The sequence below is a fragment of the Mirounga angustirostris genome, unplaced genomic scaffold (genome assembly GCF_029215605.1).
Source record: "Mirounga angustirostris isolate CCGP_5_RB_7025 unplaced genomic scaffold, mMirAng1.0.hap1 SCAF_15, whole genome shotgun sequence".
Lineage (NCBI taxonomy): Eukaryota > Metazoa > Chordata > Mammalia > Carnivora > Phocidae > Mirounga > Mirounga angustirostris.
The window spans coordinates 61,315,115-61,342,924 of record NW_026991723.1 but is presented as its reverse complement, the minus strand read 5'-3'; the positions used below and the strand labels follow the sequence as shown (position 1 = coordinate 61,342,924).

At 43.7% G+C, this 27,810-nt stretch overlaps 2 protein-coding genes across 4 annotated transcripts in view; one reads left to right on the top strand and one right to left on the bottom strand.

The window, feature by feature from the left end:
- Positions 1–494: 494 nt before the first annotated feature.
- On the bottom strand, positions 495–25,916 carry ANP32B (acidic nuclear phosphoprotein 32 family member B). Of its 3 annotated transcripts, none has more exons than XM_045882763.3 (7): positions 25,513–25,912; positions 15,359–15,508; positions 11,571–11,693; positions 5,929–6,118; positions 3,507–3,631; positions 1,973–2,042; positions 495–943 (listed from the first exon to the last, which is right to left on the bottom strand). In XM_045882763.3, the coding sequence occupies exons 1-7, from the start codon at positions 25,564–25,566 to the stop codon at positions 876–878; spliced, it is 780 nt and encodes a 259-aa protein (XP_045738719.1). In that variant the 5' UTR covers positions 25,567–25,912; the 3' UTR covers positions 495–875. The 3 variants fall into 3 exon arrangements, with proteins under 3 accessions (XP_045738719.1, XP_045738717.1, XP_064436119.1); XM_045882761.3 differs by lacking the exon at positions 25,513–25,912 and adding an exon at positions 24,970–25,167; XM_064580049.1 differs by lacking the exon at positions 15,359–15,508 and having other exon boundaries at positions 25,513–25,916.
- HEMGN (hemogen) overlaps positions 11,196–27,810 on the top strand; it is a 61,632-nt gene continuing 45,017 nt past the window's right edge. Inside the window, exon 1 of the mRNA XM_054509319.1 lies at positions 11,196–11,203. The gene's annotated coding sequence lies outside the window, so the exon portion shown is untranslated. The remainder of the gene's footprint in view (positions 11,204–27,810) is intronic.

Here is a 27,810-nt window from a genome sequence, read left to right as displayed (position 1 = left end):
TCAATGCAAGGTCACACAGGAAATCAGTGGCAGAGGCAGAATTAGAATTAGGATCTCCCAGAACCCAGGGTAAGGCTTTTGCTTTATACTATCCTTTTTTTTTTTAATTCATCTATTACTTGAATCTAACATCTTTTATTGGCTTTCAGGGGCTCCAGAGCACTGAATTTCAGACTTTGTTTAAAGAAAGAAAAGTCGACTCCCCTAGTAGAGAAATGAGGAGAATCAGGTAAGTGTTCAAAGATCCTATACACTTGTGCATTTCCTCTCAACAACCATTAACATAAAAATGTCAGAGAAACCAGTTCTTTAGTGTTTTAACATGAGCTTACAATTAAAGTCTAATTTAAAAATGTAAGCATACAACTAGGCTTTACCAAAGAGGAACGTGTTTATTTCACTTAAATTCTTAAAAATACTTTTTTGGCAGTTGACACATAAAATGTCCTAATGTAAAAAAATTCATTAAAAAGAAAAGCATGAAAAAACAGACCCAAAATGTTAAGATTTTATTTACAAAGCTTCTTTGTTGTACAGAAAGTAAAAATGCTGTTACAGTCTCGGTGTAACTGGTAGCCACAGACGGCCGGCTCCCCAATCACAGCTCTCCACACTACAGCAAGTCTGACATGAAAACCTAACAATGCTTACAATTTTGTTGGGATGAAGTCCCCAAGCTTGGTGGTGAATTTCCAAGAGGGGCTAAATGGAGGAAGGTGGAATGTCACAGGAACTATTCTTTGGCTCTTTGGGTGGGTGGGTGTCCTGGGGTTTGTATCACAGCTACCTTTTTTTTTTTTTTTAACAGCTACCAAATCCATATGAGCAGTCCAACCAATACTGAACAGTTCTTTCTTTCCAAGTTATTTGGGGTCTTAATCATCTTCTCCTTCATCGTCTGTTTCTCTCTTCCTCTTTTCACCTTTCCCACTTTCTTCCTCTTCTGCACAATAACAAAAATTCACTTTGAGACAATCAGAAAGGTATTTGCCTAAGTTATTCCTAATGGAAGTAACAACAATGAACTTTTTGATGGTTGGGAGGTTTTTAAAAAAAAAAAAATGTAAGCTTGATTAGATTGGTAGGTTGCTGATTTTAAGAGGTTATTAACTAAAAAGCATAAATAGCAACCATTTAATGAAGAAGGGCAAAATGCACAGCAGCATATCAAATGACAGCAAAGTTAACCCAGTTTTCTCCATTTTTAACTTGCTCTCTTTAAGTTGACTCAAATTGTAGCAAGTGAATATTAACTCAAAAGGTATTTCTTAGAATCCTTAGGTATTTGGGCCAAGAATACCTACACATCATCCTGTTTTTTCCAACTAGTAAAAATTCATCGCTATGTCAATGAAATTACCTAAACGTGCAGGATGTTCCAAAAAGCTCCCTAAAGGCAGGTACTGATCCCTGCCTATTGTTGTACTAGTGTAAATGTAGTCCAGTGCCTGGCACAGAGAGCAGACGCTGAGAAAGCATGAACCAATGGAAAGCAGAGCAAACAATCTGGTACTCTGAATCCCACACAGGTGTGAGAATCTATACTTCCAATGACTAACAAACAAATAGATGTTTCATTGGTTTTGTTTGTGGTAGGAAAAGAAGTAACAGTAATAAAGCTGGAAAGGTGCTATTATTACATTCTGCAAAAGTTATGATCCAGTTATTAAGACTTTAGTGAAAGAATTCCCAAACCAAAAATCTCATGTGTGGCAGTAATCCAAACGATGGAGTCTAAAACCACAGTTCAAGTGTGCCACTGAGGGCGGCCTCCTGTCTGCACGCGGGCATTACTGCCGGAGAGCAGGAGGTTTCACCAGCCTAGGCACGCCGACAGCGCTTCAGAAGCGCCTGTGAAGGCCACCAGGGGGGCAAAGAGAATTTTGTTCTCTGTAGTTTCAAATTCTAAATTAATGGACATTTCCCCATGATTTTTAACTGAGGAGGACCTAAGTGCATGCGTTAGACTCACCTTCATCTTCATCTTCATCCTCATCGTCTTCATCTTCATCAACTTCTCCATCATGTCCAAATTCTTCTTCCTAAAGAAATAGCGAGTGCTACTGGATTAATTTGCCAACTTGAGAAGTACAGAGAAAAAGATAATTTGCCAATGTTAATAATTCATCAAGGAGGAAACTTTTAATATTATCTTTATCTACTTTAATGTCCTGAAATCTGTTCATTTTTCTGAATAAGCTTCAATTAAAATTTTCTTTAAAAACTGCTTCTCAGAAGTAAGCATTTTATTTGCCAGACATGTTTAATTAGCATAACAATTTATAACGGATAATTCGAGAAATGTTTAAAATCTTGAATTTCAGAAGAGGATTTTCTATATGCCCATCCTCATAAAAAGCTTCTTTTAAGAACTTAATTTCAGGGCGCCTGGGTGGCTCAGTTGGTTAAGCGACTGCCTTCAGCTCAGGTCATGACCCTGAAGTCCCTGGATCGAGTCCCGCATCGGGCTCCCTGCTCGGCAGGGAGTCTGCTTCTCCCTCTCCCACTCCCCCTGCTTGTGTTCCCTCTCTCGCTGTGTCTCTCTCTTTCAAATAAATAAATAAAATCTTTAAAAAAAAAAAAAAAAGCACATTGCTTTGTAGTACAAAAAAAGTAAAGCTGAGCAATTTGTGTAATCTCATAGGTGTTTAATGAAATTAAGTTCTTTTTTTTTTTTTTTTAAGATTTTATTTATTTATTTGACAGAGAAAGACACAGCGAGAGAGGGAACACAAACGGGGAGTGGGAGAGGGAGAAGCAGGCTTCCCGCGGAGCAGGGAGCCCGATGCGGGGCTCGATCCCAGGACCCCGGGATCATGACCTGAGCCGAAGGCAGACGCTTAACCGACTGAGCCACCCAGGCACCCCAGCAATGTGCTTTTTGATGACATCTCATTTTCTTTGCCTGTTTTCACAATTTCCTTTGAGGTTTGTCAAAATCAAGTCACTCCTTTCTCCTGTCCTTCTATGGCATTCAGCTCCTCAGAGATACTGTATCACTGGGTGCCCCATAAACTAGACTACATGCTCTTTCAAGACAGGACCATATTATGGGTTAACTTTGCATCCCCAACTCTTAAACAGCAGGCATAGGATATATTTACTGAATTAAGCTGAACATACGAGAACAAGTTCAGACTTGGTAAACATATCCTTCAACCAAGGAACAGACATACCATCAGCTCTCAACACTTCCAGTTTTCCCACCCTATGGAAAGGACACTCAACTCATTACTTCCTCCCAATAAGCTAAAGGGTCAAAACTTATCCTGCAGAGCCAAGCACTGTGTCTAATTAGCATTCTGTAAGCATTCCACTTAGTATTTACTAAAAGGGGGACAAGAATTAAATCAATCAAACCGTTATTAGTCTATTTACAAGTTTACTACTTTCATCAGAAGCCCTTTCTTTTCTTTCCTTTTTCTTAAAAAAACCAAAAAAACCCTAAAAAAAAAGACCTCCACATTATAACTACAAATAGGAAACAGAGCAGCAGTTACACCAACCTCCCCACTGACTTCGTCTTCATCCTCTTCCCCTTCTACATCTTCGTCTTCATCTTCATCCTCTTCATCATCAAACTCTTCCTCCTCACCATCCTCATCCTCCTCGTCCTCCTCATCTTCTCCTTCTGGAACAGTCCAAAGGAATTCATTAAATACCCTCGATGGCCCACAAGGCACACCTGCTAAGGTGCTGGGGTGCTTTAGGTCTGTCCATGAGACAAATGCTGGGCTACACCAATGCCGAGGACACCCATGCACCACACTTGCCCCCTTTCTCCCAGGCAGCTACAACTCAGTCCCTCTGTCCAGCAGAGTCCCTTCACATCTGGAGGCCAGAAGTCCTGATGGACTAGCTGTACACTCTAACAGTTACTGATGAAAGGACAGAATTCCTCAGATTTGCTTCAAAATAAGGAAGGGGGAAGTGGGCAGGAGTGTGTACATATAAGATCAACCGTGAACCAGTAATTTTTTTTTTTTTAAGATTTTATTTATTTATTTGACAGAGAGAAAGAGACAGACACCGAGAGAGCACAAGCAGGGGGAGCAGCAGAGGGAGAGGGAGAAGCAGGATCTCTGCTGAGCAGGGAGGACCCTGAGACCATGACCTGAGCCGAAGGCAGATGCTTAACGACTAAGCCACCCGGGCACCCCATGAACCAGTAATTGCTGAAGCTCAGTGATGGGAATATGAAGTTAGTTTTACTATTATTTCTATCTTTGTCTATGTCTGAGAATTTCCATAATAAGTTATCACCCCTGCCCAATAAATAAATAACAGTGAGCTCCTTCTCTGAGGTAAGGGTACCACCACAAAACCAGATACCAGATGAGGAACCTGAGAAACACTCATAAGCCTGTGATGGGAGGCTCAGGGTGGGTGGGGAACAAGCAGCAGGCTGAGAGGCACCTGCAACCTCTGTGTCTCCACTCCATTTGGTGCAGGCCTGGAGGCAAGTGGTTCTTACCTTTCCTGGTCCTGGAGTCTGGGTGCTGTCTGGCTTCCTATTCTCTGCATGCTCTTTCTTCCCTTTCTTCTCTGCTTGGCTAACACTGATTCAAACCTTTGGGTCTCAGTTAAACATCACTTCCTCGGGCAGACTTGCCAGACCTCCTAATCCCAGCTCATACACTCTCACATGAGCACCTGATACTTCTCTATTATCACACGCTTTACTCACTTGTGATTACTTAACATTCTCAGTAGACCGTAAAGATCAAGAGGACAGGAACCATGTCTGGTTTTTACTTTCAAAACTATATTCCACAGTGCATGGCACATAAAAAATGCTCAAACTTGTTGCTTGACTGGTACTCCCTCTCAGGAGCTGCTCTCCCCACTCTCCAAGGAATTTCCTTACAGGCTCTTGCACACATGGCCATTCGACCTGTTTAAGGTGAACTTAAATAGACAAGAGGCACAAGGGTTTTCAGGACTACCTGAGAACCTTCAGTGAAGGGCGTAAGGATGTACACCATCCTACATCCCCTCCTATTTTGTGTTGTCTCAAATCTGCTGTAAATTGGCGAAGATTCTACCACTGTATTACACCATTAATTGCACCCAAGCTGCCTGATGTTTTCCTCCTCTACTTTTCTTGACTATTTGTTTTGTCTATTTTCATCTTTAAAGAAAAGGTATTTAAACTAATGCTTCAAATACAGTAATACCACAAATTCCAGCAACATCAGGAATTCTAGGAGTAACTTTTCTTCGTGCTGACTTTTGTGAAAACTGATCATTCTGCTTCCTCTAAGCCACTAGAGAGGCGAGAAACTATTTATCCTGAGTGGCTCAGTCAGTGAGTCACGGTGCAAGGAGAGCACAAGCTCATCAGAAAAGCTATTTTATTTACATTTGGATATAATGGACATGTACCTAGTATCTACGAAGTGCTAGGCCTTGTGAATAAAGATGAGAAAGACCATTCCTACCCAAGAAGATCATCATAGCATAGCTGAAAGGGACAAGAATAGCAGAGAGTGACAGGTTATGAAAGAGGTAAGCGAGGAGCTGCTTTAGCAGGCGCAAGGAACCTAACCCAGCTCACGGGCATCAGGAAATGCAATCTGGGAGTGTTGACAAAGCTGAGTTTGTAAGGATTAAGTCAGACAGTAACCAAGAAAGGGGAGTAACGAATAAGGCAGGGAGACACGAGATGATGGTCCTCTTAGTAAACGGAAACCACAAATATTTCAATGTGTGAGGGCACAGTCTCCAAATTCAAGGCTAACCATTTTTATTTTGAATCATTTGAAGGCTTCAGTGTCCTAAGATTAAATAGAGGTTCCAGTTCCAAATTTAATGGAAATGTCTATACACATGGATAGTCATTACTGTTCTCAATAGCAAGAATATTCAATAGCTTATCATGACCTTTGATAGGCAGAATTAGGTTCACTGCATGTTACACCCACTTACCTTCATCCTCCTCTTCTTCATCCACACCATCCACCTCAGCATCTGAGTCAGGGGCTTCCCGATCCTCCCGATCATAGCCATCCAGGTAGGTCAGCTGGGGCAGGAGCTTGAAGACACTCTCTCGGTAGTCATTCAGGTTAGTAACCTCACAGTTAAACAGATCCAGGCTTTTCAGATATTCCAACTTTTTCTGAAGAAAAGGATTAAGAAACAAAATTCCTAAACCAAAGGAACATAAGCAACAAAACCCATCTCCCGAAGAGGTAAAATTCTAGGCTCTGTATTCATTTAGCTGCTACCAACTCAGCTTTACACACAGGAAAACATTTCAAGTCCTTTGCAACCTTTATAATAATAGGTCACTAGATCTTAGATTCTATAATCTACCTTCTACCTCTACCTTCTCAGAGAACTTTCTTTTTCTGGCAACATTAGTAGTTTTAAGAAAAATGAATTTGAAAAAATATTTATTAAAACTGAATCTTCTCACAGTATGAGACAATTCAAACAGAATTTTAATAAATTTGGTTCCAAACTACGTTTTAATGTTCAAGTAATCAAATGGCCAACAAGAACTTGCTGGATATCAAGCCTAGTCTTCAAAGCTCTGGGGTGGCAGGATGGGAAAAAAAATTCATTCAATTAGTCAATGCAATCAATCTTGAAGTACTTGAGATTTCTATTCAAAGACAAAGATGTAACACTAGAGAATGGCATATAATAAAGCAAGAAGTGTAGTGATACGGTTATTCTCCAGGAAGAGAGGAGTCAGTACAGGCTGGGGAAAAGGAAGGGGCACTCAAGAGTTGAAACTTCAGAAGGAGAGGAATATTTTTTTAATTTGGGGAAAAGGATCAAGACCATTACCAGACCTTTCTGATATAAATTTCTTCTGACTTTACCAGACCCTGAAATTTTATTGCAATACCTCATTTGTTTAGAACTTTGGTTTAATCTACCTAAAATACAGAATACAAAAGAGTTGGTATCTAAAAGCTTGGGCTGAGGAAGGTTTTCTGAGTAGCCAAAGTGGGTAAGAAAATGTCCATGTATTTTACTCAGAGATTCATTTGTTATTACAATTGTGTACTAGTATTTCAATCCCAGCTCTTGTAAGTTGTAACTAAGGGTGAAGGGAGACACTGGGAGGGCAGAGGTAGTATATTACAGGCAAGTAGGAGAGAGCAGCAGGAAGTCACAGCAGACCCTCTTAGGAAGGAGAAGAGGGGCAAGTGTTTAAAAAGGAAACACAAAACATCAAGTAGTATGTAGCCTTGTGCCCTCTAGAATAGGGCCAATAAGCCTGGAGGGCATAGGACACATAGCTTCATAAATGTCACTTTTAAGCGTTCTGAATCAGGAGAAAAAACTTGGTATTCTCTGAGAAAGTAGTACTAAAACAAACAAAGAGGATCTCTGCATGAAGTTGCAAAAAATAAACACTGTTCAAAGGCTTTGGTGCTTTATTGGGAAAACTATTTCAACATTCACAAGCACCCAGAAAGAAATGCAGATGAAAAAAACCTTGTCTTCAGGACTTGAGGTATCTTAGTGATTCAGGACAGTTAGAAAATGATTTAAAAATCTTTACCCTAAAGCAGGGCTTGGCAAAAGACGACTGGTCCATCCTGGCCCACTGCCTGTTTCTGTAAAGTAAGTTTTATTCTAACATAGCCACTTCATTTGTTTATGTACTATGTACAGCTTCTTTCGTGCTAGAATAATGGCAAAAGTGAGTAGCTACGACAGATCATATGGTCTACAAAGCCTAAAACATCTATGTGGTCCTGCAGAGGAAGGGTTGCTGACCCCTGCACTTACAGAATCTTCATCTTCCTGGTCAAAGAAGAGGTTCCCACACTTGTTTTATTTTCACTGAGCAGCCCTTGGGAACAGAGAGCCAAGCAGGGAACACAGAGCAGGGTTACAGCAACAGGCAAATGCACTCCTCAAAACACCAATGTACAATGATCCAAGAGTCTGGGGATCAAATAATGTGCTTATGTAAGTTAGTCCCCTGAGGTCTTAAGAAAGCTGTCCCCAGCCCTTCTAATCATAGGGAGAGCTGCTTTTATGTTGTGTAGCTTTCAGATTAGGTTCCCCACTGGGCAGGCGCTGACCTCCAAAAGCCCAGGTAGGACTTCTTGCCAAAGAGGGAAAAAATGTTGAAATACCACCCCCGACAACTAGCTGGCGACCCTGGGAACTCTTTTCTCTTCCACAGAAGGTTGTCTCTATACCAGCTAAGATACGACCACAAGTAAATTTAGGCAGCTTTCCCAAAGTCTAAAAATTCATCACTCAAGGGAATGAGCCATTTACTTCTCAAAATTATTCCCTAGGAACAGATGCACAAAAATGCATACAACCCCTGATCTTTCACACTCTACAGTGCCTCAAGCCCCTTCTCTAGTTCGATCTCCTGTCACAGTACACAGGACCCCCAAGGCCCACCTATTTCTGAAACTCCATGAATCTGTGAGATTTCGGCTACTTCCTGAGAAAAGAACCCATTATGAATAATTCAAACATGCCAAACAGTAGGCTAGAAAATGAAGTGAAAGCAAATAAACAACAAAATTCCAAGTAACTGTAGTACTCTAGAACTGTTTAAAGTAATAAAATTGTGCTTTAAGGCCAAAATATACTACCCACAGATTATTCAGGACCCCAATGTGTAAATACTGCTAAAAAAAAAAAAACCCAAAACCAAAAAAAAAAACAAGAAACAAACAAACAAAAAAAAAAGCCCAAAAATCAGAATGCTACCACACCAGAAATGTGGCCTAAAACTAATAGGCTAGCCATAATACACATTAAACATTTTATTAACAATAATTTTGCTTGCCTTCTTAGAATTTAGAAGGGCTTTGGGGGATGGTTTGGATGGCCCAGGTCTCTTAAAAAAGGTGTCCAAGGAAGTTTGAATTGATGCCTTCTTTGTCTCTCGATTAATATCCCTGTAGCAAGCAGAGGCATTCACAATCATTGCAATGACTGTAAGAACTGGGCTCAAAGTAGACGGTGTTCAAAATGTACGTGGTTAATGAGGATGAGGATGGTGTTCCCACTGAAGAATACTTTCAGAAAGACAAAACGGACCCAACATTCCCCCCCTTCACCTTCTCCTACAGTTTTACTTTATTCCAAGATATAACTTCAGGAGACCTACCTAGCACCCCCAGGCATCTGAACAGCAAGTTCAGGAGAATAGCGAGAGGTCAAGCCTTTCCAGATGGCCCTGGGCGTGTAGCACTGTGGCTCTGTTACTGGCCTAGCCAGGTGTGTGACTCCGGACAAGGGATTCAGACTCTCCCAAGCCTCAGCTTCCTCATGCATAAAACGAGGGCCATGTTATTTCTTATTCTCTTTGTAGAAATGTTTTTTGAGGATTACTAATGAAATAGCATACATAAAGCATCTACTACAGTGTATGGTACATAGCAGATCCTCCAAAAATGGTAAATACAATGATTATTTCCCACTCTTCACTGTTCTAGGGTACACAGACTTTCACTGCCTCCAAAGGGCCCTCATACATCACTGACCAGGTCAGTTAATGCCCCCCAAAAAACAACTCCCATATAACATTTGCTTCTGCTCTGCCTCTGTGCGCTAGGACATGGACAAAGGCTTCTGGTGAAACACCAAAGAGGACTGGGGTTGACACAAGAATTAGGCAACAGCCAGTGATCCAGCAATGGGAGGGTACTGCGTGGCACTCTGTTCTAGAAAAAAAGGGGTTCTTATGCTCACAGTGACCCTGAATCGACAGACCTATCATAGACACATAAACAATAAAGAAAGGTTCAGGGTAGCCTGTCTAGCTGGGAGACACCAGCACTCAATTTAGTGCTCCTGTTGGAATTCCCAGTTTAATGTCAATTCGGGTATGGAATAAATACGAAGGCAAAAAGAACAGGTCCCAAAGGCAGTGGAAAGAATGGTAGTTGGATTTGAATCTCTACTTTGCCATTTATCCTGTGGCCACTGAGTGATTATTTAAGTTCTCTGAACTTGGTTTCCTCATCTCTAAAAGGGGGACAGTAGTTCTCTTTTCTCTGGGTTACAGGAGGATACAATGGGCCAATGTTAATGTCCTTGAATACAGCAAAACTCACTAATGTTTGTTTCGACACTGGAAATGGGGATTGGGTTAGAGGAAATGAACAGAACTAGTAAAAAGCAAGCAGCCCAAGTATCTGGGTGTACCTATAATGGAACAAAGGGGCAAATTCAAGAAGCAAAGGTGAGAAACAGGCTCCCAGCATTTGAGAAATAGGAGCTAAACGTGGTCCACTGAATGAAACATAAAAATAAAGGGACTCAATAAAAGGTGATTTAACCTATATTGGAGCAGAGCCTTAATTATTGATTAGGAGGAAAAAGCTGCTGTAACTCTGGCAGGAAGTCCTCTTTGTTAAAAGAAGTCACAATTTAACTCTATCTTCCCTTGAAATATCGACAGAGCATTCTGTACAAGTTAGGTGAAACCCAAATATTTTAATGTACTGTGACACCAGAATAGATAACGATAGTAGAGAAAGATGCCTTATCCTCTTGGGTTTTGCTCTTCTGGATCCTGAGACCACTCAATATCTGCTTGCAAAACCCTCTCCCAATTAATGTTTGCGAGATAAGTCAAATGGAAACACTGACTTCATGTATATGTAAAAACAGAAAGAAACCGTAAGTTTCTTTGGATAGTGTGAAACAAGTTGGGAGTTCCATTAGCTTATTAAAATGGAATTCAGTCTCAAAGCCAAATTTATAGAATGTCATATTTAGACAAATCAGTCACTTAACAATCTTGAATTCATAGCACTTTCCAGGTGGCAGCCACACAGAACAGCCTGGGAGGCTGCCCCACACTTTACATTAACCTGTCCCTCCAGCTCTTTTCTGCCCTACACAACTTCCACGTGGACTGGACCCCCATTAGCACAGCTTCCCAACTTACAGAGCAAAGTTAAGTGCATTACCTTATTTTATTCTGAGAACTCCTAAGTAAAGTAAGACAAAGCTTATTATCCTCCCTGCTTCATAAGTGAGGAAACTGAGGCCCAGAGAGAAGAAGCAATTTGCCCAAGGTCACACAGTAAGCCTGTAACCCAACTGGCACTTAACTTTTTACAGCTTATCCCATTATGAAGAATGAGGATTTTGGGGTTCCCATGCAAAACTTAAGGCAACAGTGATCCAGCTGGGGCACAAGATCAATTAGAAGACCTAAAACTAACTGGAGCTGTCCTTGGACTGTTCATCTGCAATTCAGGTATGCCATCCAGTATGAACAGCTTTTTCTGTAAAAGTATGAAAGTATAGAATAGCCTGGCCAGTTTGAGAAAAAAAAATTTAAGATAAATATTTAAGTCTATGGTCAATATATGAAAGTTAAAAAGGACCAAAAAAGAAAAGAATTCCCCTTTGAAGGAAACCACCACAGTATCAGGCAGGGAGAGCAAAGCCACAGGAACACATAACTAGAGAGGCCCTGATCTTTAAAACTTCTATAGAAAGTATTATAATAAAAACCACCACCTTCTTAATCAATTATTATTTCCAAGCATTTCCCTCACTATAAGAAATATGAAAATGAAAATGACCAGTAAGTCCTGGTTTCCAAGTTCTCACTTACTTACCAAAGGTTCCAAGGTGCTGATATCTTTCAGTTTATTTCCACTTAAGTTTAGATGTGTAAGATTTGGAAGTTTTTCTGCTAACATGTCCAGACCTCCAAAGATTCTATTGTCACTGAGCTCAAGCTGCAAGAGAATATACAATACACAGAGAAACACTTATCACTAAGGTGTTGTAAGTAGCAAATACAATCTTAAATACTTATCAAGATCAAATAATCTCTGTTCCTATTAGGGCATGTTTGTTCATTTTGTTTGATTAAAACCAGATAAGTAGTTTACAGATCCCAAGAACATTTCAGGGGAGGAGAAGCAGGATGGATAAGAGTTGCATTTCCTTAACCAGCTGCTAATAGTTTGCTCAAGATCTGGCCCCTAACATCTGTGAATCCGCTTTCTAACCTAAAAAGTGGGTCAAGACAAATTAGAATTCTTTGAGAAGTTGCAATGGTCTATACCTGCCAGGAAGGGTAAATGGTCTGTGCATTCTAAGCAGCTTATTCCTCGTGCCAAACAAAGCTCACTATGCCCACTTGAAACCTGTTCTGGTTCTGTATAGTTCTGACACACTGGAAGGTTCTCTACCTGGAAGCCACCAGAGAGTTGCTCCAAAGGCTAAGGGAAGGGAAGAGGTCCCAAAGCAAGCCCTTAAAGAAGCTCCATGACCTCAGGAAAGTGAGTGGGGAAACAGCTTCAGGGTTGCTGAAACCAACTCCCCAGAGGCCCTTTCTTGCATAAACCCGGCACCAGCCTTTATGAGAACCTACTCTAATTTCTTAGTGGCAGGTCAAGTAGCACAGCAAACGGTGTGCCAATGAAGGAATGAGCCTTCACGGAGGAATTAGAATCTGAAGTGAAAAGAAATTGGAGCTGGAAAAATTAGACAGTAGAGCATATAATTCAAACTCTTCATTTCGCAGATGAAAAAACTCAGGCCACCGAACTGGTTTCAATTCTCTAGTTTAAGCGCAACAGCAATGCCAACCAAATCTAACTCTTACACAGTATTTAAGTGCCAGGCACTGTTCGAAACACTAGGAATATATGAGCTTATTTGCTCTTACAACAAGCCTATGCGGTAGGTAGAATTATTACCTGCATTTACAGATGAGGACAATGAACTGTAACTCTATGACTTGCCCTAGATCACACAACAGTTACAGAGGTGACCAAGGACTTGAAGCCAGGCAGACTAGCTTCAGAAAAATTCGCCCTTCCCACTATGCTATGTACTCAGAATAGCAAGAAAACTTCATGTAGTTTAGTCTTTAGCATGCAATGAAATGAACTACATGATGCAGAACAGAGGAACTTTTAAAAACTTGCATATTTGTTAAAAGAATGAGTTTAAAAAACAACTTAAGTACTACTTAGGTGTTACTAAATATTTCAGAAGAGGAAACAAAACATTTCAAAACATTTTTTTCCTTCCCATGGGATATTCCAAATTATCTAGTCATGCTCTAGATTTATAAATACAAGTCTATGGGCGTCTGGGTCGCCCAGTTGGTTTAAGTGTCTGCCTCTGGCTCAGGTCATGATCCCAGGGTCCTGGGATGGAGCCGGAGTCAGGGCCTCTGCTCAGCAGGGAGTCTGCTTCTCCGTCTTCTTCTGCCCCTCCCCCAGCCCGTGCTCTCTCACTCTGCTCTCAAATAAAAAATCCTTTAAAAAAAATACAAGTCTATCAATCAAGACTCAAGTGTTAGCTTTATTGAGATTTCAGTAAATCAAAACAAAAACAGAGACCACTTCCCATTTCCCTTGATTGGTTAGACTATCACACATATATAATATTCTTATCCTTTCAACATGAATATCTTAGGGCATAGAGATAGCAAGGCAATCTGCCAAAGCATTTAATGGCATATTTATTTTGAAATGAAATCAATGTGTAAATTTAGGAAACCTGTGATATTTACACACTAAAAATTCTTTCAGAATTCTGTTTCTTTTTTAAAAAAAAATCTATGCTCTAGGGTAGGAAGAAAATAAAGTCTGTATCAGTTGTGAGAACGTCTTATCTGCCTTTAAGTTTGATTTGTAGATCTCTCCACTCCTCCCTAACTCTGCAAATAAGTGATTAACAAGGCTTCAGAAGGATTTGATAGCGCCTTTATATAGATGGTCACAGATTCACTTCTCTCCTATGTCTGATAGTACAGACCATAGTAAATCAGGAACATGTATCAGGATGCTAGGAAAACAGAACGCGAAATACACTAGGATCATACTAGCATCAAGTTTATGCAGATACATGCTAGAAAGCCATCAGTTGTTTAATGGGTTAATCAGAGCTCCCAGTGTCACCAATAACCATGTAAATATAAAAGGTTTACACTTGAACCTCTAAAGTAGATGCTTAGCAGAAGAAAGGGAACAATATACTAATTTAAATATAACAGGATTATTCTTTCTGATAGGAAGATAAGTTACCTGAAACTCATGAGGACTGCCTAAGCATTTATTACCTAAATAAGGCTATGAATAAAAAAAGCTTCTGGTTTTTAATTCATGTACTTAACCCATAACCATCTCCTCAGAACTCAAGCAAGCTACAGAACAGCCTACCTGCATTTTGCCTAAATCTGATTACAGATTTCTAAGTGTACCTTTAGATAAAAGTTCTGCTTAAATTCCCTAATAAAGTGAACACCAAAGCAGTGGAAAAGTCTGCAATACTTACACATACTTTTCATTATGTAATAGAAAAAGTACTGGTTTAGGAAATAGGAGATACGGGCTCTAGTTCTGGCTCTAGTACTAACTTCTTTTGTAGGTGGCTTTAGGCAAATCACTGTACCTTTCTGGGTCTATTGCTATGCCTATAAAGCAAGGGACGAGGCTGGAAGATTCGAGCAAAGTTTCTTCCAGTTTGACATTCTGGAGCTCCGAGACAGTTACATGTGCAAGGACATGAGAACACATTTTTCTTGAGGGTTTTTAATTGGTAGTGTGGAGGGTGATTTATAATTAGACCAATAAAGTACTAACAATAAGCCATCAGCTAGGATGGAAAATATAGCTTTGTTACAATGAATTCTTGCAGTCACAACCACACTTTAAACTTTCTAGTCATTAAGAATTACACAATGGGTTTGAATTATCATAGACTACACATCTGAAAAGTCTTTACTGAAACTCACCCTTAACCAACAAACATAAAACATGAAGAGTGGGAGGCACCTGTGGTTCCTAAACCAGAGCATACTAAGAAAAAAACACAACTAACATTATAACATATAGCAATTAACCAGCAATAGCTTAGTCACAAAATAATTACTTTTCGTAACTATTTATTGAGCATCCAACATGTATTATTTCTTTTTTTTTTTAAAGATTTTATTTATTTGACAGAGACAGCGAGAGAGGAAACACAAGCAGGGGGAGTGGGAGAGGGAGAAGCAGGCTTCCTGCCAAGCAGGGAGCCCGATGCGGGGCTCGATCCCAGGACCCTGGGATCATGACCCGAGCCGAAGGCAGCGGCTTAACCAACTGAGCCACCCGAACGCCCCCAACATGTATTATTTCTAAACATCACAGCAGTTGTGTAAGGCTGGGTGGTATGGTATCACCAGTTTACAGGTGAGGAAATTGAGCCTTAGAGAGATTAAGTAACCTGCAGAAGATCATCCATCAGGGAACTGGTGGAGCTGGCATTCAATCCCATATATGCCCAGGTCCAAAGGCCACTTGCTTTCTGCTACACTAACTGCTTCCTTACAGGCAAAATCATGTATGCTTCCCCTTCTCAGGATGTGCTCTCTTTTACTGCTAAAGAAAAAAGTACTTACCTTTTTCAATTTAGGTAGTTTGGGGAGATTTGAAACTGAAATCAAGCCTACATTTATTAAACTGAGGAACTCTAAGTTCACAAATTCAGCTGTTAAGCCCTCAATTTTCCCATCATTTGATTTGCAATTATCCAGGACAAGTTCTCGCACCTGTGGATGGCAAAGGGGAAAAAGGAAAAAATAAGCTTTCAGAACCATACATAAAACAAAGAACAAAGCAAAACCTACAACCATAAACACCCAGCAAAAACATCCACATACAGGGGCAGCCTCTACTTAGACCTAGATTACAGTTATAAATAAATGAAAAATGATTAAGCCTTTAGTAACAGTATGCTAATAGATATCAAGGATGGGATTTTACACCATGGTATAAAGATTTAAACTCTTTACTTTCCAGAGACAGAATTAGAGTTCTTAAAATGTAAGTGAAGAAACTATACCCCCTTATTCCTTTTCCCAAGTCTGTTCCCCAAGAAGGGGGCTTTAACTATAAAAGCAGAGAAAACACCTCCCGCCCCCATCCCACTGGCTGAGTCTCTCTCAAGGCCCAGGGGACTGACACAAGAAAAAGGAAAACTTTACTTTTCCTATCAAATCCCTGAGAGATTTTGGCAACAGTATACATTTCCACTTTTGGTTTTATTAATCTTCACTAAGATTATCTTGATAATCAGAAGGGGTCAAGATGCAAGAGGCCTTAATTCAAAACAAAGATCAATCTGGGTTACATGTGAAAGATATTTCCAGGGGAGAAAACTGTTAAATTAGGTTCCTTTTTCAGGCCAGAAAATCTCCTTTGTGGGTCCTGAAATTCAGAATTCCAATCCATCCAAGGGTATCACATCTGAAGATTTTATTTGTGTTTATTATTTTAAAGTAAGATCTACACTCAGCATGGGGCTTGAACTCTTGAACCCAAGATCAAGAGTCATATGCTCTACTGACTGAGCCAACCAGGCGCCCCACAATTTTAAATACTGATCAATTAATAAACAGTCTACTGTGTATCTACCATGCTAATCCCTACTTCCATTCTTGCTCTGTGGTTGACTCTGAAACTTGCAACTTTTTAACAAATTTTGGGCAATTTACAGTGATGCAAATTAGAGCTAACGGCCAAAGGCACTCTTGCAGTAAATCTATGTTAAATAGCATTAATCAAGCATGTATATGGAAGGGAGACCCTCATAGTTCTAAAATGAGAATATGAGCTAATGTCTTCATCCTCCCATACAAAATCCAAGGATACTACTCTAGTAATTGTTACCATTAAGGAGAATTTACTCTTTATTCTTTGCACCACCACACCCTCCCCCATTTACAGAGAAGGAAACAGATTTAGAGTCAGTGATACCCACACCACCACAACTTCTCACTTGCTTCTTCACTACTTCTCACTACCCTGTCTACTTCCTCCTCTTAAGCCCTGGTTACAGTTAGGATACACGCAGGCCAATTACACCTTTTACTTCTTTCCTTCCTTCATTCTACATTCCTTTACACACCTCTGCCGTTTTCCCCTTTTCTGCAGAAAATCACATCTGAAATCTTAAGGTGCCAAGTGAGGAGGGGTGGGCTCTATAAACAGATGCCCAAGGTCTTATCCTGGCTCTGCCACTTACAACCTGTGTGACCTCAGATAAGTCACGTAACCTCTCTGTGAAGGGGAGATAATAGCATTCATGGCATGGAGTTGCAGAGGAGTAGCACCTGGGACATACCAAATGCTAAAAAAAGTAACCTCTGGGGAAAGTGATGAGGGGAACAACAGGGACCTCTGCTGTTTATTCATATCTGTACTGAGCTTTTTATAAGCATGTATTTCTTTTGTATTTAAAAAAAAAGTACAACCAACAAACCATAAAAATAAAGTCAACCAGGGGCACCTGGGTGGCTCAGTCGTTAAGCGTCTGCCTTTGGCTCAGGTCATGATCCCAGGGTCCTGGGATCGAGCCCTACATCGGGCTCCCTGCTCAGCCAGGAGCCTGCTTCTCCCTCTCCCGCTCTCCCTGCTTGTGTTCCCTCTCTAGCTATCTTTCTCTGTGTCAAATAAATAAATAAAATCTTAAAAATAAATAAATAAAGTCAACTGTAATTGCCCACACATCTAATACAGCAATACAACTAAAAGTTCTCATTTGGTTCGGGGGATTTTCTATGAATGTAGCCCCCAGAGAATCCAAATTATTATAGAGAATGATACTAATATGCCAAAACCCAAGTGAGGAGGGACTAGAGTTAGCCATATTGCCTCCCAGCTTACTGGGAGAAATCACCTCTTGGGTATTTCTTTCAACTGGTAAAATTCCACTGTAACTAGGGTCATCATAAACCACCATAAAGGGGTGCCGGGGTGGCGCAGTCGGTTAAGCAGGTGCCTTTGGCTCAGGTCATGATCCCAGTCTCCTGGGATCGAGCCCCCATCAGGCTCCTTTGCCCAGTGGGGAGTCTGCTTCTCCCTCTCCTCCTGCTTGTGCTTGCTCTCTCCCTCTAATTAATAAATAAAATCTTAACAAAAAACTACCATAAAGATTCAAATGTGAACTAAAACAGGTTTGCTGAACCAACAGCAGAATAAGAATTAAGAGGAAGGAATTGGAAGGGGAAAAAAAGGTGTTAAATGGTTCAGATCTGCAGGTTTAGTTGCTGGGTATGGAAGATGATGGAGGGGAAGCTGAAGTCTGGCTTAGAGAAATGGGAGTCATGTAGCTAGATGGAAATAAGTAGGGAACTGCTTTCTGAGGGGCAGATGTAATGAATACTATGAGGAATATTGAGTTTAAGGTTCCCTTGGGATGTCTGGGTCCAAGTATCTCCAGACAACTGGACATGTGGTCTGGGGTGCAGAGGAGGGTTGTCAGTTCTGTATTTGGAGTCATCAGGGCAGGAAAAAAGAGTGGAAGGATGGAATCCCTAAGAAGAGGACCAAGGACAGAACCCTGGGGAATGTGCAAAAAAGACTGAGAAGAATCGGGAGTGGTACCAATGGTGAAGCATTGGTTTCAAACACCTCTAAAGGCTTCTGAAATAAGGCACAAGAAGTTATTGAGGAAAGAATTGAAAAAAATTAGAAAACAACTTCAAATGCCCACCAACAAGGGACTCATTTCCAGGATACACTGTGGGATGAAAAATGTGCAGAACAGATTCACTTTCTTATATATACAGAAAATCTCTCAGGAAGAGAAAGTGAGTGGCTGGGAGACCTTCCTATATAACCTTACTTAGCGGGCACCTGGGTGGCTCAGTCGGTTAAGCGTCTGCCTTTGGCTCAGCCTGTGATCTCAGAGTCCTGGGATCAAGTCCCGTGTCAGGCTCCCTGCTCAGTGGGGAGTCTGCTTCTCCTTCTGCCCACCCCCCACTCATGCTCTCTCTCTCAAATAAAATCTTTAAAAAAAATCTTATTTAGCATTTCAATGATGATAATATTAATCTATTAAAGGAATAAAGATTTAAAAAGTCACCACTAGACTTCAAGCTTCATGATGGGCAAGGTCATGTCTGTTTCAGTCACCCCTACACCCCAGTATGAGAAAGAGCTTTCACAACTGTTAAATGATGAAAACTGGTCACAGGCTTGTCAGAGTACTGCCTATGGGTTTGTCAGGATTGTAGGGGATTGAGTAGATGCAGCAATAGAAAACTTGGATATAAAAGAGAACCTCTTTCTGATCACAAGCATTATCACATCAATGTAAGAAGTACTTTTGCCACTGTTAATATTTTGGTATATTAGCTCAGTCTCTGTATATTTCATATATAGGTGAGATAAAACTCTATTACTTAGCATACTTTAACAACTCTTGAGTATTTTTAATGGCTACAGAAATTAGAGTATATGGATATACCACAAATTACAATCCTCCCTGTTGAATATATTTCCAATTTTCCCTTTTATAAATAATGGCATGATATCTTTTTACACAAAACTTCTGTAATCAGGATTCTTTCCTCAATCGATTGCTAGGTGAAAGAATAGAGACATTTGAGTCTGTTATTGAGTTCCGAGTTCTTTATCTAAAATGGCAACCAACCCTTGTTATTTTTGTGACCTTTCTTAATATACAGAAATTTTAGGTATTTGCATTAATTTATCGTTTTCTCAAGGATACCGTTTTTACCTTGAGAAAGAAAAAAAACCACCCCGAAGAAACATGGGACAAAAAACAGACAAGCCAAAAAAAAAAAACCCAACAGATCACATTAAAAAAGTTGATGTGCAACTACAACAATAAAAGCTACATATTAAAAATGAGATAGATCATCTGCTATGGAGAAAGCCAGGATGGATACAGGTGTAGGTGAGTTTATAAGTGGGAGAGCAAGAAGTTCACGGAATGCGCACCTGAGACCTTTAAATCTCCACGAGTAGGAGGTAAGAGAATTCACTGGGGTGAATCAGGCAGAGGACTGTATGGCTCAGCAGAGAAGGCATGCCCCTTGCCTTTTCCAGGAAGGCTGAAGTAGTAGTAAAGAAACCTGGCACCCCCCGGAACAAAGAGTCAGAGGCACAGTAAGAGGATAAGCCCCTGGGGAAAATGCACAGAACAGAGTGGGACTTACTGAAGAAAGCAGAGACCACAGGGTTCCACTTGGGGCTGTGCCCGAGGACAAGAGGTCTGGAAAGCCAGCCCTCAGCAGGCTTCTTCTAGCCCGTATAAAGTTCTAAACAGGAGCACGTGAAAGGTGTTTGCTCTCAGGCACTGGGTCAGCAGCATTTGAGAAAACTAAGCCTTCCCCCTGCCCTATTCCTAGCTATGGAGGGACCCTGACTTGCTTGCAAGGGATAGAACTGTGAGAGAGGGGACAGAGGGCAGCGAGTTGGGGGTACATAACCCCGTGGCCTCCCAATCTAGTCCCAGAATAAATGAGGGATTCTAATCAAGAAAAAATGGCCCCAGTTTCTCCTTCTTATGTTCCAAATCCTCACAGAGCTACTACCTAAGGAGGTAAGGTTGGGCAGGCATTTGTACATTTGTGTGTACAACTCAGGGAGCTATTTAGTCCAAGAAAAAGTTAGCTGGCCTTCTGCTTGAAGACAGTTTAACTTTAGAGACCAAATTTACTCTTCATCCTTCATTTTCCAATTAAACTAGATTTTTTCCCAAATATGAATTCAAGGTAAATACTTAAAAACTAAAAATAATCCATATTATTTCCTATTTAACTCTTGTTTTTGTTTTCTGCAACTATCAGAAAAGCAATACTATTTTCTACTACTTTTTAACCGAAAAATCTGAGAAATATACTGTAGTCAAGTTATGGAGATTGGTGCTAAGGGCCACAGACAAAAATCAAGCAATTTTCCTTTCATCCTCTCCAACTTGCTCTCACTTTACACTCCCCTGGCTACTCAAATCAATTTTACCTAACTGGTTTGGAACTGGTTGCGTGATTTTCCCCAATTAGAATGGTTATAATTGTTATAAGAGAGGGGGAAATGTATGGAGGAATTATAGATCATTTTGAATTATCAATTCCTTTAGTTAAATTAGAAAAGTAATACATGGTTATTGCAGTAAGTGAAATAATCCAAAAATGTAGAAAAAGCAACTCCTGCCATCTTTGTCAACTTTCATTCTTGAGTTAACCAATGTTCAAACCTTCCACCTTACCATTATTTTAAGTGTTCTCAAAATGACAGAATAAATTTATATTAATGGTTCTCAATTGTATTTAGATGACAGGACTATCAGCATGAAAGAAGGAAACACCCATATCCTATTGGTGGGTAGGTAAAGAAAGGAACCATTCTAAACAATTTGACAGAAGACAGGTTCACATTACAAGATGGTCATTTCAGTACTATTTAAAATGGCAAAAAGCCTTCTAACCACCCCCATAAATTAAATTATGATCTATGCAGACATTAACAACGAGACTGCAAAATAATAGTGACACAGATAAAGTTTACTGTATTTATATAAATATATGCATTAATAAAATTTGAATTTGGAAAAAATTAAATATTTTGGCAGACTATATACCCGAATGTCTAGATGGTAGAAATCACACACACACACACCCATCCTATTTTATTTTTGTTTATCTACACATACTATTTTTGGCTTACCTGTACCTATTTTTTCCTTCAATTTAGATATAATACTTAAAAAATTAAAAAACCAATTAATTGCTATGCAATCAATTAGAATATCCCATTATGCTAAAAATTACATTAATACACACAAGATGACAGAAGTTGGGGAAAAAATTTTTAAAGGCGTAAAGTAGAGGAAACTGAAAAGTGTCTCCTAAGACAACTCTTATTTATAGGAGAGGAGTGTCTAGTCTTCACACACAGCCCACCAGAGTCCCACAGAGGCATCCACTGAACCATAGGAATTGCCTGGCTTTCTAACTGAATGAAAAACTCAAACAGCTACCATCAAGGCTGGCTGTCCCTGGATGCATAGTCAATAAGGTGCTCATAATAGAGTGCCATGTTTGGTGCAATGGAAGGATGACCGCCTCACATAAACAACAGCTATTTTTTTCATTTTGGAATATAACTAAATTATATCTCACTAGCCCCTATCAGTGTCTCATTTCAAATCTGAAAATACCACCAACTTCTGTGATGTATATGGTGTGTTCTAGCACTACACAATTTGTTCTCAGTGAAGTAACTGACAACACAATATTTTGTATAAAATATTTCTTATCCTTGCCTGTATTTTAAAATGGTGATCTCCATTCTTTATATAGATTTTTAAATGCCATCTTAGGCATTTTCCACTATGAGAACACACCTGATATTAAGAGCTGTTTTGGTCTTAGGAAAAAACCTGAAATACACATTTCTTTGCAAGTCCCCTCTTAAATGTTCATACTTGTGTTTATAAGGAGTAAGAATATAGTAATATGTGAACTGAACTTATTATCTTGGTCTCGCATACGCTGGCCAAGGAACACAAGAAGGTAAAAGTGTTGCCAGGGTCATCTTCGCACCTCAAAATAAAAACAAAAAAGCCACACACATAATAAAAGCCCATCTGGTCTTAAGAAAAAAAAAATTACAAAAAACATTTGTGATCAAACCTCTACCCTCCTCAAACACTTAGTTCTCACGTGATGGCATTAAGTCAATCATGGAATGCATGTATGCATTTTAAGAGCCTCCTGTCCATATTCTAACTGTAAATCCGAAGAAGAAAAGGTTTTCTTTTCCCAAATGACAAGTCTGCAGGATCCCAGAGGCCAAGCCTACTCTCTAACAGCTGGCCCCCCAAACATAAGGAGCCATGTGACTGTGTTTGGTTTTAAAGGAATCCTCTTCGAACTTTTCATTTGCCTCAAGGATGATTCTTTTGTGCAAAACACTATTTTTTAGCTTTTTTAGAATGTCCTTCAAAACCTACAGCATTTTCTCCCTGGAAAGCCTTCAATTTAAGATCAAAGCTTTCCTCTCTTAAAAACCTAACTCTTGGGGCACCTGGGTGGCTCAGTCATTAAGCATCTGCCTTTGGCTCAGGTTATGATCCCAGGGTCCTGGGTTCGAGCCCTGCAGCATCGGGGCTCTCTACTCAGCAGGAGGCCCGCTTCACCCTCTCCGCCCCCCCCCCCCCCCCCCGCTTGTGTTCCCTTCTCTGTCAAATAAATAAAATCTTAAAAAAAAAAAAACCACCCAAAAAACAAAACCAAAAAACCTAACTCCTGTTGTCTCAGTCTCCTCCTCAGGGTTCCCAGGGGAGCCTTTCTTTACCTGTCCCCCAACCTTAGCAGGCTTCCAGGATGCTCCCAAAGCCCCTAAATTGCACCAGTACAATAGATACCACCGGGTTCTGAGGCTCCAGGATGGAAGGGATTGCTGTCTAGTTCACCCTGCTTTTCCAGACCCTGCCATACTGCTGGTACTCAAATATTTAATAAACCAGTGGATGGCTGTAGGCTAGTGCTGTCCAGTAACAGTAGCCTAGTCGCCCGATAGTGCAACTGAAAAACTGACTTTTAATTTAACGTTCATGAAACAATCACATGCCTGACCTGTCTTTGGCAAGAGCGTAAGGCCTAAGTTGATTTTACTTGAAAAGTTCACACCTGCTCCCATTTTATTTAAGTATTTCTGAAAATATCCTGGTTACTGCGTATGTGAAAAAATTCCATAGTGAGAACATCAGCCCAGTTGTGCTTCCCAGAGGGGGCAACATTGCTCTTACCGACTACTTTAATAGTACTTTACTTTTCGCACAAAGAATTGAAATTCTAGATTTTAAAGTGCCTTGAAGATCCACCTGCATACTTTTGGAAATTTTGGCTAAATCTACTCCACATTCTATTGACTCGCAGCTACGCAGCAATAATGCAAAGGTCTGAAGTTAACAACTCCTCAAAATGAGAACACAACTCTTCAAGTCTTAGGGTGCGAAAAGGCTTAACCATTCAATACACTAGCACGTGGCCGACACAAAATGTCTGACTGTGGACGGATGGGACTGCCGTGGTCGAACCTCAACCTGAAAACCCAGGGGACCAAGTGGAGACGCCAACCCCTCCGGTCCTCCAGGGACGCGCGGGGCGCTTCTCCCCGTACCCCATTTGTGGGGACACCAGGAGAACGCAGGTGGATGAATTTCCACAAGTTGGCAACTTGTTACCCACAGCTACCTGACTGCACGAAGCGCGCCCATCGTTCGACCGGGGCAGGGTGAGAGGACGTCCCCTGGGCTTCCCCACGGCGAGGGAACGCCACTCACCCGAGGCCCGGGTCTGGCGGAGGCGCGGCCGCCCCGCGCGGGCGCCGGGGAACAGGGCCCCGCGCCCGGCAACGGGGAGGGCAGGATGGAGAAGAAAGAGGCGATTCTCAAAGGCCCGCCCGCCGCTCACGCAGCCGCCGCGGCGAGTGCCGGCCTCCCTGGAGCACGTGCGGGGGCAGAGGCCGCCGAGATCGCGCGGCCCGCGAGCCAGCCGAGGCCCGCCCGTACCCCCGGCTCCTGGCCCGGGCAAGGCGGCCGCCTGGCGTTGCCCTTTTAAGAAGGGGGAGGGGGACGGCGGCGCGCCCGAAGGAGTCGAGCCGGAGGAGTCCGCGGCGGCCGCAGCGTGCGGCTCCCGCCAATGCCAGCCGAGCCCCGGCGAGGCGGGCGCAAAACAAGCCAGGGGCTCGGCCCGGCAGCGGTGGCCCGAACCCACAGGCCGGCTCACGCGGCGGAGGGAGACGAGCGCCCGCCAACATGGCGCTGTGTCGGACCGTGGCGCGCCCCGGCTGGCGCGAGGAGCCGCAGCCCGCCCACACCGAGGGACCAGACTCCGGGCAGGGGCCCCGGGCTCCGCCGCCACGGCGCGGAGGAAAGGCGAAGCCGCCGCCGCCGCCGCCGCAACGGCTGGCCTGGGCCGACCGGGGCGCGCCCTGGGAGGCCGGGAGTGGGAAAAGCCCGGAGGACGAAAGGGGAGCGAGAGAAATGGGGGAGAAAGTTTTATTTTTAGGCTTGAAAAATGGCGGGAACCGCGTCCTTTTTTTCAAACTTGGCCTCGGAGGGGCGGCGGTTGCGCCACCTCCGCGGCCCGGCTCGCCCCTCCCCCGCTCCGCGCGCCAGGCCGCGCCCGCCCAAGCCCCTCAGCGCGCGAGGGGGCTCGTCGCCCCCCTCGGAGGCCGACAGCCCCCTCCTCACCGCACGGCCCCTGCCCTCGGCGGCGCCAACCGCGAGGCCCGACTGGATGAGTACCGCCCCGCCCGAGCCCCTTCCGCGAGCGGCCCGGGGCGCGCGGAGCCCCGGCGGGCCGAGCCCCGGCGGGCCGCGCGGCTCCTCGGCAGGCCCGGCCTCCGCCCGGCCGCGCATCCCGAGAGGCTGCAAACATGGCTCCCAGCGTTACACAACCCCCTCCTCCCTCCCTCGCCGCCGGCCACACGCACACGCGCTCCTCCGAGAAAGGACCCCGGCGGGCGAGGAGCTCAAAGTTTGCTTTCCCCCACCCCACCGCCTTCCCCAGACGGCCGCGGGGGCCCTCGGACGCCAAAGAGTTAATCCCCGCGCGCTCGCTCCCCCCCTCCACGCCCGCCCGCCCGCCCGCCTTCCCTGTCCGAGCCCGCGAGCTGCGCCCTTCTCCGAGCCGGGGCCGGCGAACCCGCGGCCCGGGCCCCGCAGGTGGCCACCATTACATGCAAGTCATCCGGGGTGCGGGGGGAGAGGGCGCCCGACGGGGGTTCTACTTACAGCTGCCGGGGTCCGGTTCCTCAGCTCCAGGTGGATCCTCCTCTTCATGTCCATGTTTCCCTCTCCCCCCCTCTTCAAACTTAACTTTCCGCGGCGGGGGCGGAGGGGGGAGAGGCGTCCCGGCCTGCGCAGCGAGGGCCGTCGGAAGGGGTCTGCTGGCGGTAGAGGCCGGCGGCGCGGTCCCAGGCGGCGGGCGGCGTGCGGGCTGGCGAGCGGAGCCCCCCGGAGCCAAGTTACTCACGGGAGCGGAGAGAAACCATGGAGGGAAAAGGGGGCTGGAGCGCAGCGCTGGTCTCACTACCGCCGCCCCCGGCCGCGGCCCCGCACTGCGCTTAAACCGGCGACGCGGCGCGGGCGGCTGCTCGGCTCGACTCGGCCCCGCGCGGCGCTGCTCGGCTCGGCGGCCGCGGCTGCACCAAGGACGGGGCGGGGAGACGCGCGGCGGGAGGGGCGGAGGCCGGGGGGGCGGGGGTAAAGGCGCAGCCCGGGGGACTGGCGCGACTTCCTCCCTCCCTCTGACTGCACGTGGGGTGGCTGATGTAAGACCTTGCTCGGGGGGCTTCCCCGCCCGCCGCCGAGCCCAGACCCCCGGGCCCCACCTCGCCGCGCTTGGAGGCGGGTCTCCGGCCCGCGCTGGGAAGTTTGCTCGGAGGGCTGCGGGGAGCCGTAAGGCCAAGTCCGTTCTCGGCGGCTCGACCAAGCCAGCCCGACGCCCGCTAAGTCGGGAGACGTGAGGGGAGCGCGGGGCGGGGGGTCGCCTTCTGCGCCCTCACGCAGTTCGAGGCCAACAATCCCAACTCCGCGCTCCATGGCCGGGCCGGGGAGGGCAGTGCTGCGAGGACCCCCCGTCGGGGGCGGAATCGCTGCCGACCCGCGTCGTACCGCGTGGCACCGGGCGGAGTCGGCCTTCGCGTCCTGCGGGCACCGGACAACCCCGGCCGCCCGCCGGAGCCACAGAGGGGCCGAGTGTCCCCGAGCTTAAGAGAATCTCCGTGGGTTTTTTCCTAACATTTAAATATAGGCTAGCAAGGCAGCAATTAGCATTTCTAATGGAGTCTCGGAGTTTGTCAGAGTTTTCCCGCAGACTTTTATCTCATTTATTCCTCAGGGCACCCCTGTGAGGTGTGTAAATTCTCGGTGGGCTCTGTTTCGGCGGAGCTTGGCAGGTAGCCTTTGTAATGGTCTGGCGCGGAGAACAACCACTCTGAGAGCCAGGGTTAGAGCCCTAAGTTTGCAGACCTCCAGGGAGTCACGTTAGGGTGTATTAAGCTTAAAATAAGTAAATATGTCATGTGTCAAATCAGATGCCATCTTCATAGAGGCTCCAAAGATTGAGAACTTATGAATAGAGAAAAACTGCACAATTGTATGCAATAACCTAAGGTTTTCTTTTTCTTTTTTTTTAAGATTTTTATTTATTTATTGAGAGAGAGAGAATGACAGAGAGACAGCATGAGAGGGGGGAGGGTCAGAGGGAGAAGCAGACTCCCCGCCGAGCCGGGAGCCCGATGCGGGACTCGATGCGGGACTCGATGCGGGACTCGATCCCGGGACTCCAGGATCATGACCTGAGCCGAAGGCAGTTGCCCAACCAACTGAGCCACCCAGGCGCCCAATAACCTAAGGTTTTCTTGAGGTAAAGAAAGACTCCCCATTTTACCTGAGTTCATTTAGTGGCAAACAAAACCGTCTATATCAATTTTTTAAATATCCTATTAAAATTTCAAAACAAAGTTTTAGAAGCATTTTGGGGAAAGGCAAAAACTTTATAGTACGTTGTTTCTCGAGTCTTGTATTTAAAATGTTAGTCTTGGGCGCCTGGGTGGCTCAGTTGGTTAAGCGACTGCCTTCGGCTCAGGTCATGATCCTGGAGTCCTGGGATGGAGTCCCGCGTCGGGCTCCCTGTTCGGCGGGGAGTGTGCTTTTCTCCCTCTGACCCTACCCCCTCTCATGTGCTCTCTCTCATTCTCTCTCTCTCAAATAAATAAAATCTTTAAAAAATAAAAATAAAATAAAATGTTAGTCTTAGCCTACATCACTGATGGGAAAATGGTGAGTAAAGTGGTCTTCACGATGTCACAGGAGGTCTGTAAATACAAAGTTATGAGATCCACAAGGCCATGAGATAAAGGCTTTTATGAAAAACTAGCAAATCAGTTACATGAGCTAAGGGGCAATTACTGAGCCATCCGCTTTTAGGGTTTGAATGATTTAATCTTCAGACAACGCTGTGAAGTAGATTGTACTTCAGTCATTTTACAGATGAGGATCTGAAGCACAGGGTCCTTAAGCTGCAAG